We start from the raw sequence: 15,180 nt of genomic DNA, 5'->3' as shown, positions 1-15,180 counted from the left end.
ACACACAACACTCTATTCTAGGCGCTTTAGAAACTCTATTCACCTTGATTGAGATGACAAGTGAGTCAGGGACTGCAGAATTAGAACTGTACCTCTTTCACTAGCACATCACTTGTCCTCCACCCCAACATGCTTCTCTTTGCTTTATCTAGCATGTCACTGCCACCATCAAGGCTCAAAGAGCACTGTATGTGACCAAATAACAGGACAGTGCCCCTGCCGGGAAGAGGTGGTTGGCCTCCGCTGCGACCGGTGCCTGCAGGGCTATTTTGGATTTCCCAACTGCCGCCCTTGCCATTGTAATGGGTTTGCTGAACTTTGTGATCCAGAGACAGGATCGTGCTTCAACTGCGGGAGGTTTACAACTGGAAGAAACTGTGAAAGGTATGAAATTCATGTGCACTTTAGTCTTTAGTTTTTTTCTTTTGTTCTGTTCTCACAACACTCTCAAAGGACCATCGAGTAGAAACTCAACAACATTTAAATATAGAGTTGTTGCTATAGGTGGGGAAGATTGTGTCATTCCATTGTCCTTCAAAATCTTGTTATAAGCCAGACAATGTCTGGTTAAATCGATAACAGTCATTTGCCTGGCACCTTGCATTTTATTCCTGAAATAAGACATGCAAATTAAGTGCTATTATATTGAGTTTAATGACTATGCCATGAGACTTTTAAAAGCAAACAATTTTTGGACAGAGAAAATAAGCATCTTCTAAAATAATGAATTTCAGAGTTGCACTATCCAAATGTATAGCAAATTCACGTTGGCTAACATGTGAGCTTTTCCTGGGAACACTTTGGTAAAAAGAAATTACCTTGACAGATGCATCAATGGTTACTATGGAAACCCTTCTTCGGGACAGTCCTGCCGTCCTTGCCCGTGTCCAGATGTTCCATCGAGTAATTGGTATTTTGCCCATTCCTGTTATCAGAATCCTTGGAGCTCAGAGGTAATCTGCAATTGTCTTGAAGGTTATGCAGGTATGCAGTATAGTTCCTGGTGGTTGTTTTCCTTCCATTCCACACTACTACTTGAAAAATAATTACATATTAACAATTTATCTGCCTTGGCCAAATGAGTGGTGCAGAATTAAAGTTTGTGGTAAGAAGACACAATTTGGAAAGTTGCCACTTTACTGAACAAATTTGAATGATTCAAAACCAATGACAATTTAAAACCCATTCCACTGAGCTATCGTTTTTAAATAATGTTGTGGAAAACTAACTGGCCAAATGAGTTCAAACCAAATTAATTTCTTTAAAACAAAATCATCACATGTTAAGATACATATGTGATTAAGTAAATATATATGTGATATGTATTACATATCACATAAGCATTTAAAAAGTAAAAAGAAAAAAAATGTTACTCAGTCGAATGCTTTCTTCGTATAATTCCAAGCAATCAATTTGACTGGTATTTCACAGATAAAACTAATTTTTTCTGATGTCTAGAAGCACTGATTTGGGCAATGAATATAGACTTCATAAGTCAGTTCGGTATTTGTTCCTGTTGCTCAAACATTTTATTTTGCAGAGGTAAAGCATGAGTATAATATATAATGCAAATGAGGAAAAAACTTAAGTCTACTTTACTCAATCCCACTTAGAAAATATAGTGCTTTTATTTTCTTCAATGATAATTAACATAGTGACAATAAATTACATGACTAATATTTTTCTTATTTGCTACTTCTAAGGTTATATGTTTCTAGCTAATTCTCTTCCCTTATAGTCTCTTCTCCATGTACACTTTGGCTTGGTTGGTCAGTTTCTAGAGCAGAGATCATGACTAAGCTATGAGAGCATTTCTAAATGGAATGAACCAAAATGTGGAGAATGGACCCATAGGTTGGGCACCTACACAAGTGCAGTTGCCTCTTGGTTAGAAGGGTAAAGAGTATAGGAGAGAAGGGATGGTTTCTCCATGTAGTGCTTAATAAAACCATTCTCTTGGTCTCATAATCAAGGAAACTATTCTCACCCATCTTCACTTCTAGACACATATCTCAAGCTGCTGCCATTTCACCTCTAGGAACAGGTGAAGGGTGGGGTGCCTGGGGAGAACAGGGGCTTTGAGACAAGCTTTGAGTCCTGGAACACACTAGGGTGACCCTGGTTCTGTAAGGATCCAGGGGTCCTGTGCCCACAAATTCAGGTTTTATAGAAAGACTAGAATTCATTCTTCACCAAGGACATTTTTAGCTCTAAATAATCATTTTATGGTCTGAATCAATAATAAATTAAAAATAAATGCTGTTTTAATTTAGAACAATTTTCCTTACTTATCCTCAATGTGCCACCTCTCATTATTCCTAGAGGAGCCCAGTTATTCTCTATTTACACCAATTGCCATCCTCTTCCCACATCCAATGCAGACACACACTCCTCATCTTATTCCCTTTTCCTCTCCCAATCTTTTAGGTAAGCAGTGTGAAGAATGCTCTGCTGGTTTCTATGGAAATCCAAGAATTTCTGGAGCACCTTGCAGGCCATGTGCCTGCAACAACAACATTGATATAACTGACCCAGAGTCCTGTAGCCAAGTAACAGGGGAGTGCCTTAAATGTCTGCACAACACTCAGGGGCCCAACTGCCAGCTCTGCAAACCAGGTCACTTTGGATCGGCCCTCAATCAGACTTGCAGAAGTAAGTCTGCAAGGCCCCTGGGGGGAAATGTGACAGTGGAGTGGCAGCTCTCCCATGCTCATTTTGGTTAAGCCAGTAGTGTCAGCACCCACTGAGTAACAGGTGTTGCACTGAACTCATCAGCAAAAATGGGTGCAGTGCCACCACGAGTATTTCAGATGCAGCTACAGTTTACTCACTGGTGTTAGCAGTTTGCCTTTTGTGACTCTTACCTTCAAAACTTGCCCTGGTAGAATCTGAGCATTGTTTCTCAGAGTATGGTCCCAGGTGCACTGTGCCAGAATCACCTGGGGATAAGGTAGGGTATTAACATGGGGATTCCTGGGCTGTACCTCAGACCCATGGAGCTGAATCTCTGGGAGAGAGGCCCAGAAATCTGCATTGTTACAAGCTCATCAAGTGACTTCAGTGTATAGGTACAAGAATCATTGATGTAGAAGAGGATAAGAGTTTAATTTTATGATAAAGAGGAAAAATAAATTGCTCATTTTTAGAAGATATCTCAACTATTTCTGTTCCCCAAGTCGATTTAGTGAAAACCATTTGTTTTCAGATCCTTTACATAAATGGAACTTTGGTGCATGGAACCAGGGAAGAAGTGAGACTTTTGGTCTTCCTAATTGTGAGCTCTTGAAATATGATTGGCAGAACCATATGAAATTGCTGTTTTGGGAGATTACCAACAATTGAATGGGTTCAGCCTATTTAGATTCTTTGATAAATTCTGTACTATTGTAAGATGTTTCATCCTTGAGCCCTTTGGAGGAATGATATATCCAAGTCTAAAAAGCTGTTTGCGTGGGTTGTTGAATGCCAGTGTTATCACTGAATTTACCTCCTCTTATCTCAGGATGCTCCTGTCATCCTTCTGGTGTGAATACCACTGAGTGTCCCTCTGGTCAGGGAGCTTGCCTCTGTGATCCTGACACTGGTGCATGCCCTTGTCTGCCCAACGTCACAGGACAGACCTGTGACCATTGTGCTGATGGATACTGGAACCTGGTCCCCGGCAGAGGATGTCAGCCATGCAACTGTGACCCCCGCACCTCTCATAGTAGCCACTGTGATCAGGCAAGAGACTTTAAAGTTACTAAGCTCATCTTGTATATTTTTCCCCTGTCCGGGAAGCCATTTTTTCAAGGAATACTGGTCCTTTTCTTGGAGAATGGTATTCTTGGTTTTTAATACCATTCTGGGCAACAGATGACCATGCCTGTTTATATGCTCCTCTCCACTCCTCACCCCTGCAATTACCAACCATGGAACAAATCGGTAGATCTCCACATCACTGCTTGGCTTCCTAATTCACGAGGGGAGTCTAATGTTCATGACAGCACTCTCTGGCATAATTTTTAGACATTTCGGGAAGCATGTTTGTAGCAGCACGCAACAAAGACCACAGTTCAGTCATGGAGACTGAGAGAAGTCAGTGAAGCTGAAATCAGATGGCATTTGTTTAATCAAAGAGCCCCTTATGATGAGAATATTTGGGGTTGTCTGGTCCATAGGGGATTCCTAGGAGAAGGCTGTTCTTTACAATTAGGAAACGCTTTCATTGGTGTACAATGGAGACATGGACATTTAGATTCTCAGCTGTTTAAACAGCTATGATAAAGATCTCTCTCTCAGCCAGTAGGTGGTCCTCAGGACATTATTACGGAGAGATCCAAACGTGCTGTCCAATATTTTTATCAACAGTTTAGATGGAGTTGGAGAAACATGCTTATCAGATTTGCAGATACTGCAGAGTTGCAAGTTAATGTGATAAAGACAGAATAAGTGACAAGATATTCTAACAGGCTTTCTTGTTGTCTGGAAACAAGATGTTAACAGGTTACAAGTAAAGATTTGCAATTGGGTTTTAAAAATTTACATAAATACAGGGAGGAGTAATAACTTGGCACCAGCTCTGTGAAAAACACCTGAGGATTTTCATTGCATGCTTCAAGTGAGCCAGCAGTGCTGTCAGGGCTGTCAAAGAGGCAATGTCTATTCAGGCTGGAGTAGGAGAAGGGCCATACCCAGGTTCGGGGCAGTTATCGTCCCATTGTCCTCTGTACTAAGAAGATGGCTCCAAAGCACTTTTGTCATTTCTAAGTGCCACATTTTAAACATTATATTGACAAACTAGCATGTGTCCAAAGGAAGACAACCAGGATGGTGGATAGAACCATGCTATTCTGTGATGAAGGCTTGTTCTTTACAATTAGGAAACACTTTCATTGGCGTACAGTGGAATTAGGGGTGGTCAGCCCGAAGAAGAGCAGCAAATGCAAGTTGAGGATAACTATTTCTAGGTGGGAAAAGAGCTGGAGGAGGAAAGAGGGAGGCTACCATTTTGTGCTGCCCATAACACAGACCTCAGAACAATGGGAATAAGTTACAAGGAGCAGATCCTGCATCAGTGTAATAAAGCATTGCCCAACAATCAAGGACAACCAGCAATATGACAGCCCTCAGGGGCAATGAGCTCCCCATAACTATCTATATTTGAGCAGAAGCTAGAGGTAACTCCAAAGACAGATAGAAACGTAGTAGATCTAGTCACTTTATGAATCCAGCTATTTATTCATTGAAATCATACTGGTAAAGTTGTTGTTTAAGCAGATTTGGTCAAGTATAACCCAGGATCACTACAATAGTGATTTGCTTCTATATTTTCCTCCTGTAAATTTCCAACCTCCTCATTTTCAGAAAAGGCAGTAGAACACAAGAATCCATTTGGAAGGGTACAAAAAAGTTCAACCCTCCCCCCAAAACACAGTTAAATAACTGTCACTAAATGATTAAGGCTCAAATGCAAAAAATGTTTTGTTGAGTGAAACACTAATCCATCATGGACATTCCATCATGGAAACACTATCTGCCAAATAAATTGATGAATGTTAGTCCAGGTCTCTGGCCTCTCTGTGTTATGGGAGAACTCTCATAACTGTAGAGGACAAGAATGTGGCCCATTTCCCATTATGTGTTTTGTTTTCATTTACATGTGTGTATTTCCCATTTTGGGGCCACCTGTCCTTGAACAGCTGGAAGCAGGCGGTATATTCAAGAGCCCAAGCCAAAACACATTAACTCCCGATCCTTGATATTGTCTGGGGTGGTTGCTGGCCGTGGGAATCATCCTTCCTCTGACTTTGCACAGCTGTATGTTCTAAATCACTGGAGGGAAAACTGTTCCGTATTAAAATGCATTATTTTTTTAGATCAGAAAGCTTGTTAATTCTTCACCCACAACTGTTCTTACAGCTTACAGGCCAGTGTTCGTGTAAATTAGGCTATGATGGGAAACACTGCAGTGACTGCAAGGAAGATTATTATGGTGATCCCCTGGAGCGATGCATTGGTAAGTATTGGTGATTCTAAAAACATACGTGCAATCAACCTGGTCCCGCCATGGGCATTCAAACTCCTTTATTTGGTAGAAGATCCACAAAATTAATCCCAGTTTTGAAAAAAATATTTTTTTTCTCCTGTATTAAAACTTTAGGCCATATTAAATGTTAGCCTATATTCCAATTTGTGGCCTATATTAACATTCCTCAGAGTCATTAAAATAGAACAGACCTCTGAGATTGTAACTTGTGGCCATTTTCCCGCTATTTGGAAGCATGTTGACAAAAAACAGCTACTGTGGATTGAGGTACAGGCTGGGAGATGGATCACAGGAGGCCAGAGGAGACATGTTTCTTCAGCATGGCTCTCTCCTAATTCTGGGGCTATAACATGTTTACTTATTTGTTCATTTTAAAATATCCACAGAGTGAGCTACTCTTGGTAGTGAATAAATAACGTAAAGCTCTTACCCTCATGGTGTTTGTGTTCTACTGCCTTTCGTTCTGTGTCTTAGCAATCACTGTAGGGTTCAGAGCCACGCTGTCCAGTAGAACTTTCTGCAGAGGTGCAAGTATTCTACATCTGCACCATCCAGTGCAGGAGCCCCTAGCCACATGCAGATGTTGAGCATTTGCAATGTGGCCTATGCAAAAGAAGAAAGAAAATGCTTTATTTTATTTAATTCATTTAAATCTAAATAGCCACATGTGGTTCGTGGCTATCAGATATCAGATAACACATATTTAAAATCCGGGTTGGTTCTAGAAGGGATATTTGAATCTCTATTTAAAGTCAGCTTCCAAAAGAAGTCAATCCAAAGAAATATCAGATGTGATGGGCTTATCATCGTGGTCACCTCTACATTGACATACATGATAACTCTTTCCTCCATTCCTTTCCTTTATAAATGTGCCTTCGGGGCAACAACAAAAAACAAACAACAACAACAACAAAAAAGACTTTGTTTTCTTGCCCTATTCGAATATATATTCTCAGTGGTGTCCCCCAGTCTCACTCAGTTTTCTAAGTGGAATTGCTGCTTTAAAAACCAGGAAGGAATTTTGGCTCTTGGAAAATCTGTCTTAGAGAGCCTCTTTCCCTGTGTCCCTCTAATATTTCAATAATTTTATTTTATAAAACTGCTTTCACGTTTATAGAGAAAACTTTGCGAATAGTCAAGTCAGGCCACAGGCCCCCACTAAAACTCATGGGGAAGAGTGGTTAATAAAGGGGAGCCTTGGCCTCTAGCTGGTGAAGTGACACAGTGCTGCCCCAAAGGGGTTCCTGTTGAGGCCTCTGAACCAAAGCCAGACAGGTTATAACTAGTTGAGGAGCTTGATGTGTAAATCAGATTTTACGTGTAATTGGCATTATTATTAATGAAATTCTAGCTGTCAAAATGTATTTTTAAATCACTTGTTTCTTGCAGTTTGTCCAATGTCATAGGCTAGTGATTCCCTGACCTTTTGTAAACTGAAGTAACTTCAATAATCTGCCATACTCCAACCTAAGGCTTAATCAAAGTACAAGTAGCATAGTTTTGCTGTGTGTGTGTGTGTGTGTGTGTGTGTGTGTGTTTTAATTAAGACAAAATAAACTTAATTTTATCCCTTTAAAAAAGGCTTTATTTTTTCAGAGCAGTTTTAGATTTATAGCAGAATTGAGAAGGTACAGAGATTTTCCATATACTTCTGCCCCCGCACATGCATAACCTCCCCCATTATCAACATCCCTAAAAGAGTGGTTCATTTGTCACAAATGATGAAACTGCATTGATGTATTATAATCAGCAACATCCACAATTTTACATTATAGTTCACTTTTGGTATTGTCTATTCTATGGATTTAGACAAATATATAATGACATGTATCCCTCATTATAGTGTCACACAGAACATTTCCACTGCCTTAAAGTCCTCTGTGCTCTACCTATTCAACCTACCCCCTCCCTACCCCATCCCTGGCAACCACAGATCTTTTTATTGTCTCCAAATTTTTGCCTTTTCTAGAATATCCTATAGTTGGAATCATGTAGTATGTAGTCTTTTCAAATTGGCTTATTTCACTATGTAATAAGCATTTAAGTTTCCTCCATGTCTTTTCATGGCTTGAAGCTCATTTCTTTTTAACAATGATAATATTGTTATTGCCTAATTGTACCACAGTTTATCCATTCGCCTACGGAAGGATATCTTGGTTACTCTCAAGTTTTGACAATTGTAAATAAAGATGCTATAAAAATTCCTGTGCATGTTTTTGTGTGGACATAAGTTTTCAACTCCTTTGGATAAATACCAAGGAGCAAGCACACCACTCACCAGACTTTTTCGAGAATGGAATAGTTCTTATTTAATGGAAGACATCTTTACTTAGCATACGCAGGCTGGGGTTTACTGAGACAAAGTGTGTTCATGGGACTTCGTAGAAAGTCTGTGGTATGCCTGAGTCACTCTTGGGTGCAGTAGCAGTGGTCACTAGTGTGCCCTCCACCATCTGATCCATGTTCCTCACTAAAATATGTAAATAACCCACACACAAACACTCACAATAAAAAAGGCACCTAATATTTTCCATATAAAATAACTGATTTGTTAGTGGAATGGAAAGAAGAACACTATATTTTAATAGCCATTGCATAGATCTCTGAAATTATACCGTATTAAATGTTTGCCTTAGAAATGGGAGTTGGGAATATTCTCAGGAGAGAAGAGCAGTTTTTATTCTTGAGCGAGTCATAAGCAAAAGACTAGGTGACTGACATTCTCTGCTCTTTCTCTTCCTTTTTAGCATGTGACTGCAACAGGGAAGGTACCCAGAGGCCCATCTGTGACGGGGACACAGGCATGTGCCGCTGCCGGGAGGGCATTAGTGGCCAGCAATGTGATCGCTGCGCACGGGGTCACGGCCAGGAATTCCCTGCATGTCCTCTGTGTCACTTGTGCTTTGATCAGTGGGACCACAGCATTTCTTCCCTCTCCAGAGCAGTGCAAGGGTTAATTAGGCTGGCTGCTAACATGGAAGATAAAAGAGAGACCCTGCCTGTCTGTGATGCCAACTTCAAAGGCCTCAAAAAGAACATGTCTGAAATAGAAAGGATTTTAAAACATCCTGTTTTCTCATCGGAGAAATTCTTAAAAGTCAAGGATTATCATGACTCCGTTGGGTAAGATTTGCGCTCAAGCAATAGATAGTCAAGTTCTTGATTTACTGTAACTTCTACCGAGCTATAACAGCCTTTGATTTAGAAATGTACCTATGTTGACATTAGGGAAATGATCATTGTTCAGTTAATAATCAGGCTGGTGATTGTTTGCCTCTTTCTTATCTAGTTAGAATTGCATGTGATTTTTTTCCAGATGCCATTGATTATAATAAAGTGGCAGTCATTAAGAGGTTAATTTGGAAACCCAAACCCCGCAGAGCTGAAAGACATGAAATCGGAAGTAGGGCGGTTTCTAATACAAATATTTTTTTTAAACCATGTACTCAGGGAAATTTGCTAAATCTTCCAAAATTCCTTAGTTGTTTAGAAGTTTGTACCTTAATGTGAAGTCGTAAAACAAGTATAATAATTCCTTTAAAATGCAGTATCATTTCTATTATATATTATTTAATACTTTTTTCATTTGTCAAACACTGCTATATATTACATTGGTTGCTCTGGGCCAGGGGTCAGCAACCAAAGCCCACAGGTGAAACTCAACATACTGCCCATTTTTATAAATAAAATTCCATTGGAATACAGCCATGCCCATGTATCCTCTGTGGCTGTTTTCCTCTACCATGGCAGAGTTCTGTAGTTACGACAGAGACACTGTGGCTCCTGAGGCCTAAAATATTTACTGTTTGGTCCTTTATAGAAAACTGCTCTGGGCAAAACCAAGATAAGTTTGGTATAGTTTTCACTCTTCCGGGAGCAAAAATCTCTAAAAAAAAAAAAAAAAAAGATTGTAGTGCTATAACAAATATCTCCCCTCCTCCATAAAAGTCTAAGATTAAGGAATAGTTGAAGCTGAAGAGTTTTATGTTACACAAAGCACAGGTATAAATATAAGGCCATTTATTATCAATAGGCAAAAGTCCCAGCGGTTTATAGCAATTGCTTAAAAGTCATACAAGGAAGAACACATAATCCACCTAGATAGTTCAGAGGAAGGATCACCTGCATCATAGACACAGCTACTGGGCCCAGGGAGGTGACATGGCCAAGTCCGGCTCGCAGGTGAGAACAGGCACATCCATATCCTTGTAAAGACTGTTGCCCTGTAGGATTTGGGCTCTGTAATCCTAGATGCTCCCACTTTTCAAGAGACATCAGACATCACAATTTTTATGGAAATGTCACCTCTTTGAAATATAGGCAGCTAATCTAATAGCACTTTTAAAAAACACTGTATGGGCAAAAGAAACATTTCTGAGAATGGGTTTTGGCCCATGAACCACAGGTTTGTGGCTATAGAAAATGGCAGACAAAGTAAAACTGAGAAAGTGGACTGAGCCAATCCACAGTGAACATTCTTGACAGAGACTGCCAAAGCCCTGAGCAAAGCGAGAGAGAAGAGAGCGGAGGCAGGGATCCAGGCCAGGCCTGATGGGCCTCTTGGTCCAGAAGCCAAAATGCCTGTCCCCTCCTGGTCTACCTGCTGAGTTCCTACTCCTCTTCACCAGCCACCCAATTACCACTTCTTCTCTGAAGCCTTCCCTAACCTCCTCAGAGAAAGCCATGTGTTTCCTTCTCCATCTCTTCACCTCTTTGTGGCCCATCCACCCATCCACTATTGCCTGGCTGAGGGGCTCCCAAGGCCAGAGGCTGTCTCCTCTGTGCCTGTATTCTCCAGGCCTGCCATGGTTAAATAATAAATGTTTGCTGGGTAAATTGCAAATCCACGGGGAGGGGGAGGACAGAGAACCCAGGACATCATGAACATAGATTCAAAAGTCAAACCACCTTGGTTCAACTCTACTTATTGCTGTGTGGCCTTGGGCAAGTTATTTAACTTTCCCAAGCTTCAATTTATTCATCAAAAAAGTGAGTACAGTTTCTATTTCATAAGTATTCTTACGAGAATTATTCAAGACAAGTCATGTAGCACCGTGTCTGGCATATAGTAAGTGCTTAAAGAGTACCAATTACAATAATAGTACTTACTATTATTATTGTTTATTATTATTATTATTAGCCTAAAGAATTATAGTTCTGACAGTTGGAGTCTGAAGAAAAGTCTGTAGATTAGAAGGGAGATTTAGAGCAGAAAATGCCGGAAGCATTTATTAATGCTTTTTACTTGTGCCAAGACAAATAGTCCCATAAATTTGTATTGTAATTTCCCTCAGCTGTACTCTTCAAGATTTGCACCCAATTTCCCCATCAAGAGGGATATACTAATTATTCACTTGAACCCACTGTGTGTGCTTAAGCCAGCAATTGAAGCGGAAGCAAGGTGCATACCGCCGAGGTGATAACAAATAAAGACACTCAGGGTACATTCATCAACAAACCTCCTTGTCACTGGTGGGAATTATAGTCAAGACCCTGTAGCACTAAAAGGAACCTTGCTGGAATCTTTAGCCTAGGCTGGATGAGGAGTTCTGTGTTTAAAGCCGAATGTAGATTGGCTCTCTTAGACTGATTTAAGTGAGCCATATCTGAATACATGTTTTTAAAAACCCAAAGCAAAGTGAGACAGAGAGAATATAAATAGTTGAAACTAAAAGATTCAAAAACTTTTATTCTACTAGACCTTGTATGCTGATCATATTTTAAGTGAGTGCTGAAATATTCCAGGGAGCTAAAATAACAAGGAAGAGATAAGCCATAAACAGAATTATAAACAGTCAAATAAAAAATGGAGGGGGCATCTATTATAAGGTAGTTGACCTAATATGAGGTAGTCACCCTAAAAATGAGTTCAATTTTTTACATTTTCCCCCCACCAATCTATCAAATGTAATACGAGCTTTGCTACATTTACTCCCCTACAGGAAACAAATCATGCAGCTAAGTGAGCAACTGAAAGCAGTATATGCATTTCCAGATCTGAAAGAAACAATAGTAAAAATGAGAAATGAAGCAGACCTCTTACTTGAAAATCTTCAGGAAGAAACTGATTTGCTCTCCAGTGTCCGTAACGCAAGCATCATGGGTAAGAGAGAAAATGCACTTCAACTGTCTGTTTCTAGACAGAGATTGATGAAACCCATAGTGCATTCCATTAGTGATTCACCCTGTGCTTACTGCTGTAGTGCCTGAGCACTTTAGAACACAAAAACACACCCATCAGAGGTATTATTTGTACATGAATATTTCAACTTTTTAAACATTGCAGAACCTAGATAGCATTTGCTCAAAATAATGAATAAAGCTAACAATGTCTGATACTAAACATATACTAAAACCCAAAGTAATCTAGTGCCAAGCCATGCAAGAGATCTTGTGAAATCAGCAACTTGGAAATTTTAACATGGCCAAAGGAAATGAGAGAGATATTTTCCATGCCTTCCTCAATGTAAACCACTCCATTTCCAGCAACCAAAGAGCAAAGGAATATAGGGCAAAAGGACTTTCTCATAAGAACTTTGTAAAGATACTAGAAGATACTAGAAGCCCATAATTCATATTGCTCAGGGCTCAAAAATGAATAGGAGCCAAAGCCAAGATCATCCTGATGGAAGAGAGATGGAACTCTGGAGCAAAACTTTGATTAGTTCATCTCCTGATGTCTGAGAAGATCTCTGTTATATTAATGGACAACTTGTTATTACCAGGAGAGGCAGCACTGAATTTATTCACATTTAACCCATCTAATTGAGAGGTAAAGCGAAAATGTAAATTAAACCCATCTTAACAAAAAAACATTGTCTGCTTTTCTTTGTCCTATGTGTATGCTCCTGTTTTCATCTGATCTTGACCTAAAAGAGAAAAAAAGAAAACATAACAATTATGACCCTAAAGGAAGACCTAAATTTAGTAAAATGACTATTGATGATGTTCAATGAATGCTATGTCAAGATTAAGGAATCTGCTCTGGATTCCCATTCTGGAAGAAGGTGCCCACTGAAAGAACCGAAATCCATCAGTGGCCACCTGAGCCAGGAAGAAGGAAGGAAAACTGCTCTCATGCTAATCTGCTCAAACTTGCCATCCAAAAGCAGCCTTTTCTCCATGCCTGACACTTGCGCTGGGCAGCAGAGACAGGGAGATGAACACAGCAAGTCCTTGCCCTTAAATTATTCCCATCCAGTAGGAAGACAGGCATATAAATAATACCCCAACAATGAATCCCCCAAGCTGCTTCAGAAATGGAGTACTGAGAATGGAATTCTTCCTACGTTTATTAGGAAAGGCTTCAGGGAGTTGGTGACAATTGAATTGGACTTCAAGGAATGAAGATAAATTTGCCAGAAAAATAAAGGAAGAAAATCATTCCAAGCAATAGGAACATGGTTTGGTTTGGTTTGGTTTGGTTTGATTTGGTTTGGTTTGGTTTGGTTTCATGCTAAATGAAAATCATTATATATTAAGAGTATGTTAGTGTGAGAACCAAGAAGGTTTAAAAGATAAGGTGGTGTTGGTGCCTGAATTATAGTTATGCAGGGAATAAAGAACAGGATCCTGGGCCTTTGGTTCATAAAATACGCAGTTATAGTTTAAAGCCCCAATATACCATCATTTATATTAAAATATACCATATTACTTTCATGAATTTATACTTTAATAAATATATGGAAAAGATGGAGAAATGCTTAAGAACACAGGTTCTAGAGTAAACCACATGGCTGCAAATCCCAGCATTACTTCTTACTATCAGCAAGACCTCAGGCAAATAATTTACTTCATCAGAGCCTCATTTTCTCACTTGTGAAACAAGGGTGATCATATTAATACACACCTCTCAGCGTTTTGTGAAGGTTAAGGAAGAAAACTGGTGGAAGTACAGGCACACAGAAAGTATTCAACACACGTGAGCTGCTGTCATCAACCTCAACATCAGAGGTCAGGAAACTGCAGTCCACCGACAAATCTTACCCACGGACTGTTTTTGTAAATAAAGTTTCATTAGAAGATAACCTCGCCTTTTTATTTATGTATTGCCTGTGGCTGCTTTCACTCAACAACTACAGAGTTGAAGAGCTGTGACAGAAATGCTATGGCCGGCACACCTAAAACATTTATTCTCTGGCTCTTCGCAAAACAAGTTTATCACTCCTGCTCTATATAGTTAGGTAAATTTAGTATGTTTATCATATTAGGATTTTTAATTAATACTAATCAATACATAATTCATATATTTGTGGAACATTTTACCGAGTATTTTCATATTAGCTCACTTAATCCTCAGAAATTATTATCGCCAATTACAGAAAAGCAAACACAATCTAAGAGATTAACCAATTTGCTCAAGGACATACGCAGACAGCAAAGGGTGAACCAATACACAAACCAGTGTCTGCAGACTTAAATTTCAATATTCTGTACCATTATATCTATATTTATTACACTATATCTAATCCTTCCCTATTAAGTACAAATTCAAAGAAGAGGTTGTTAATTGTTGTATTGGTCATTGAGACCAAGATGGTAGTTAAACTGTGTAATAATTATCTTGATAGCTAATGTATAATTGCATTTGTTTTCACAAAATTTATTTTACCTCAATTCATGTTGATATAGATTTCTCAGAGAACATCAAAAAATATTATCAGAGATCGTTATCTGCTGAAAAGAAAACTAATGAAACTACTTCCATCATAAGTAACTCTGAAAAAATCAGAAATGACTTACTTACCATCTTAGATACATTAACCTCAAAAGAAAACTTGTCATTGGAAAATTTAAAGCAGATTAAGATACCAGATATCCAAATATTGAAGGAAAAGGTAAGCATTCATGATGGTGTAGTAAAAATGTTTGTGGTTTCTACTTGGTATACAGACCTCTTCAATTGTATTTTCATCTTACATTTTATTTTTTTAATTTATTTTATAAATGTATAAGTGTATATAACATATATGTGCTCTGTTATGTAATGTATAAACAATAAATATGTTTATATATTTTTATTTCTTAAGTCAAAGTTTGAGAAAAATCAAAGAATAAAGATTGTGGCTTGATTTTATTATTTTATATTATTTACTATTTCCAAATGGTACAGATTGTGGGCATTTACTCCTCCTGCCTCATTGTTAGTAAAA

General features: G+C 38.9%; 1 protein-coding gene across 3 annotated transcripts in view; it reads left to right on the top strand.

The window, feature by feature from the left end:
- The window catches only part of LAMB4 (laminin subunit beta 4), a 100,335-nt gene that overhangs the window by 64,643 nt on the left and 20,512 nt on the right, over nt 1-15,180 (top strand). For all 3 annotated transcript variants that reach the window (XM_039849118.1, XM_039849119.1, XM_039849120.1), the window contains 8 exons: nt 153-384; nt 827-984; nt 2,428-2,652; nt 3,503-3,723; nt 5,902-5,998; nt 8,776-9,151; nt 11,971-12,131; nt 14,660-14,865. In XM_039849118.1, coding sequence (XP_039705052.1) covers nt 153-384; nt 827-984; nt 2,428-2,652; nt 3,503-3,723; nt 5,902-5,998; nt 8,776-9,151; nt 11,971-12,131; nt 14,660-14,865 — 1,676 coding nt within the window. The remainder of the gene's footprint in view (nt 1-152; nt 385-826; nt 985-2,427; nt 2,653-3,502; nt 3,724-5,901; nt 5,999-8,775; nt 9,152-11,970; nt 12,132-14,659; nt 14,866-15,180) is intronic.

Source organism: Pteropus medius, unplaced genomic scaffold (genome assembly GCF_902729225.1).
Source record: "Pteropus medius unplaced genomic scaffold, Ma_sr-lr_union100, whole genome shotgun sequence".
In the NCBI taxonomy this organism is placed as follows: domain Eukaryota; kingdom Metazoa; phylum Chordata; class Mammalia; order Chiroptera; family Pteropodidae; genus Pteropus; species Pteropus medius.
This window is presented reverse-complemented; position numbering and strand designations above follow the sequence as displayed.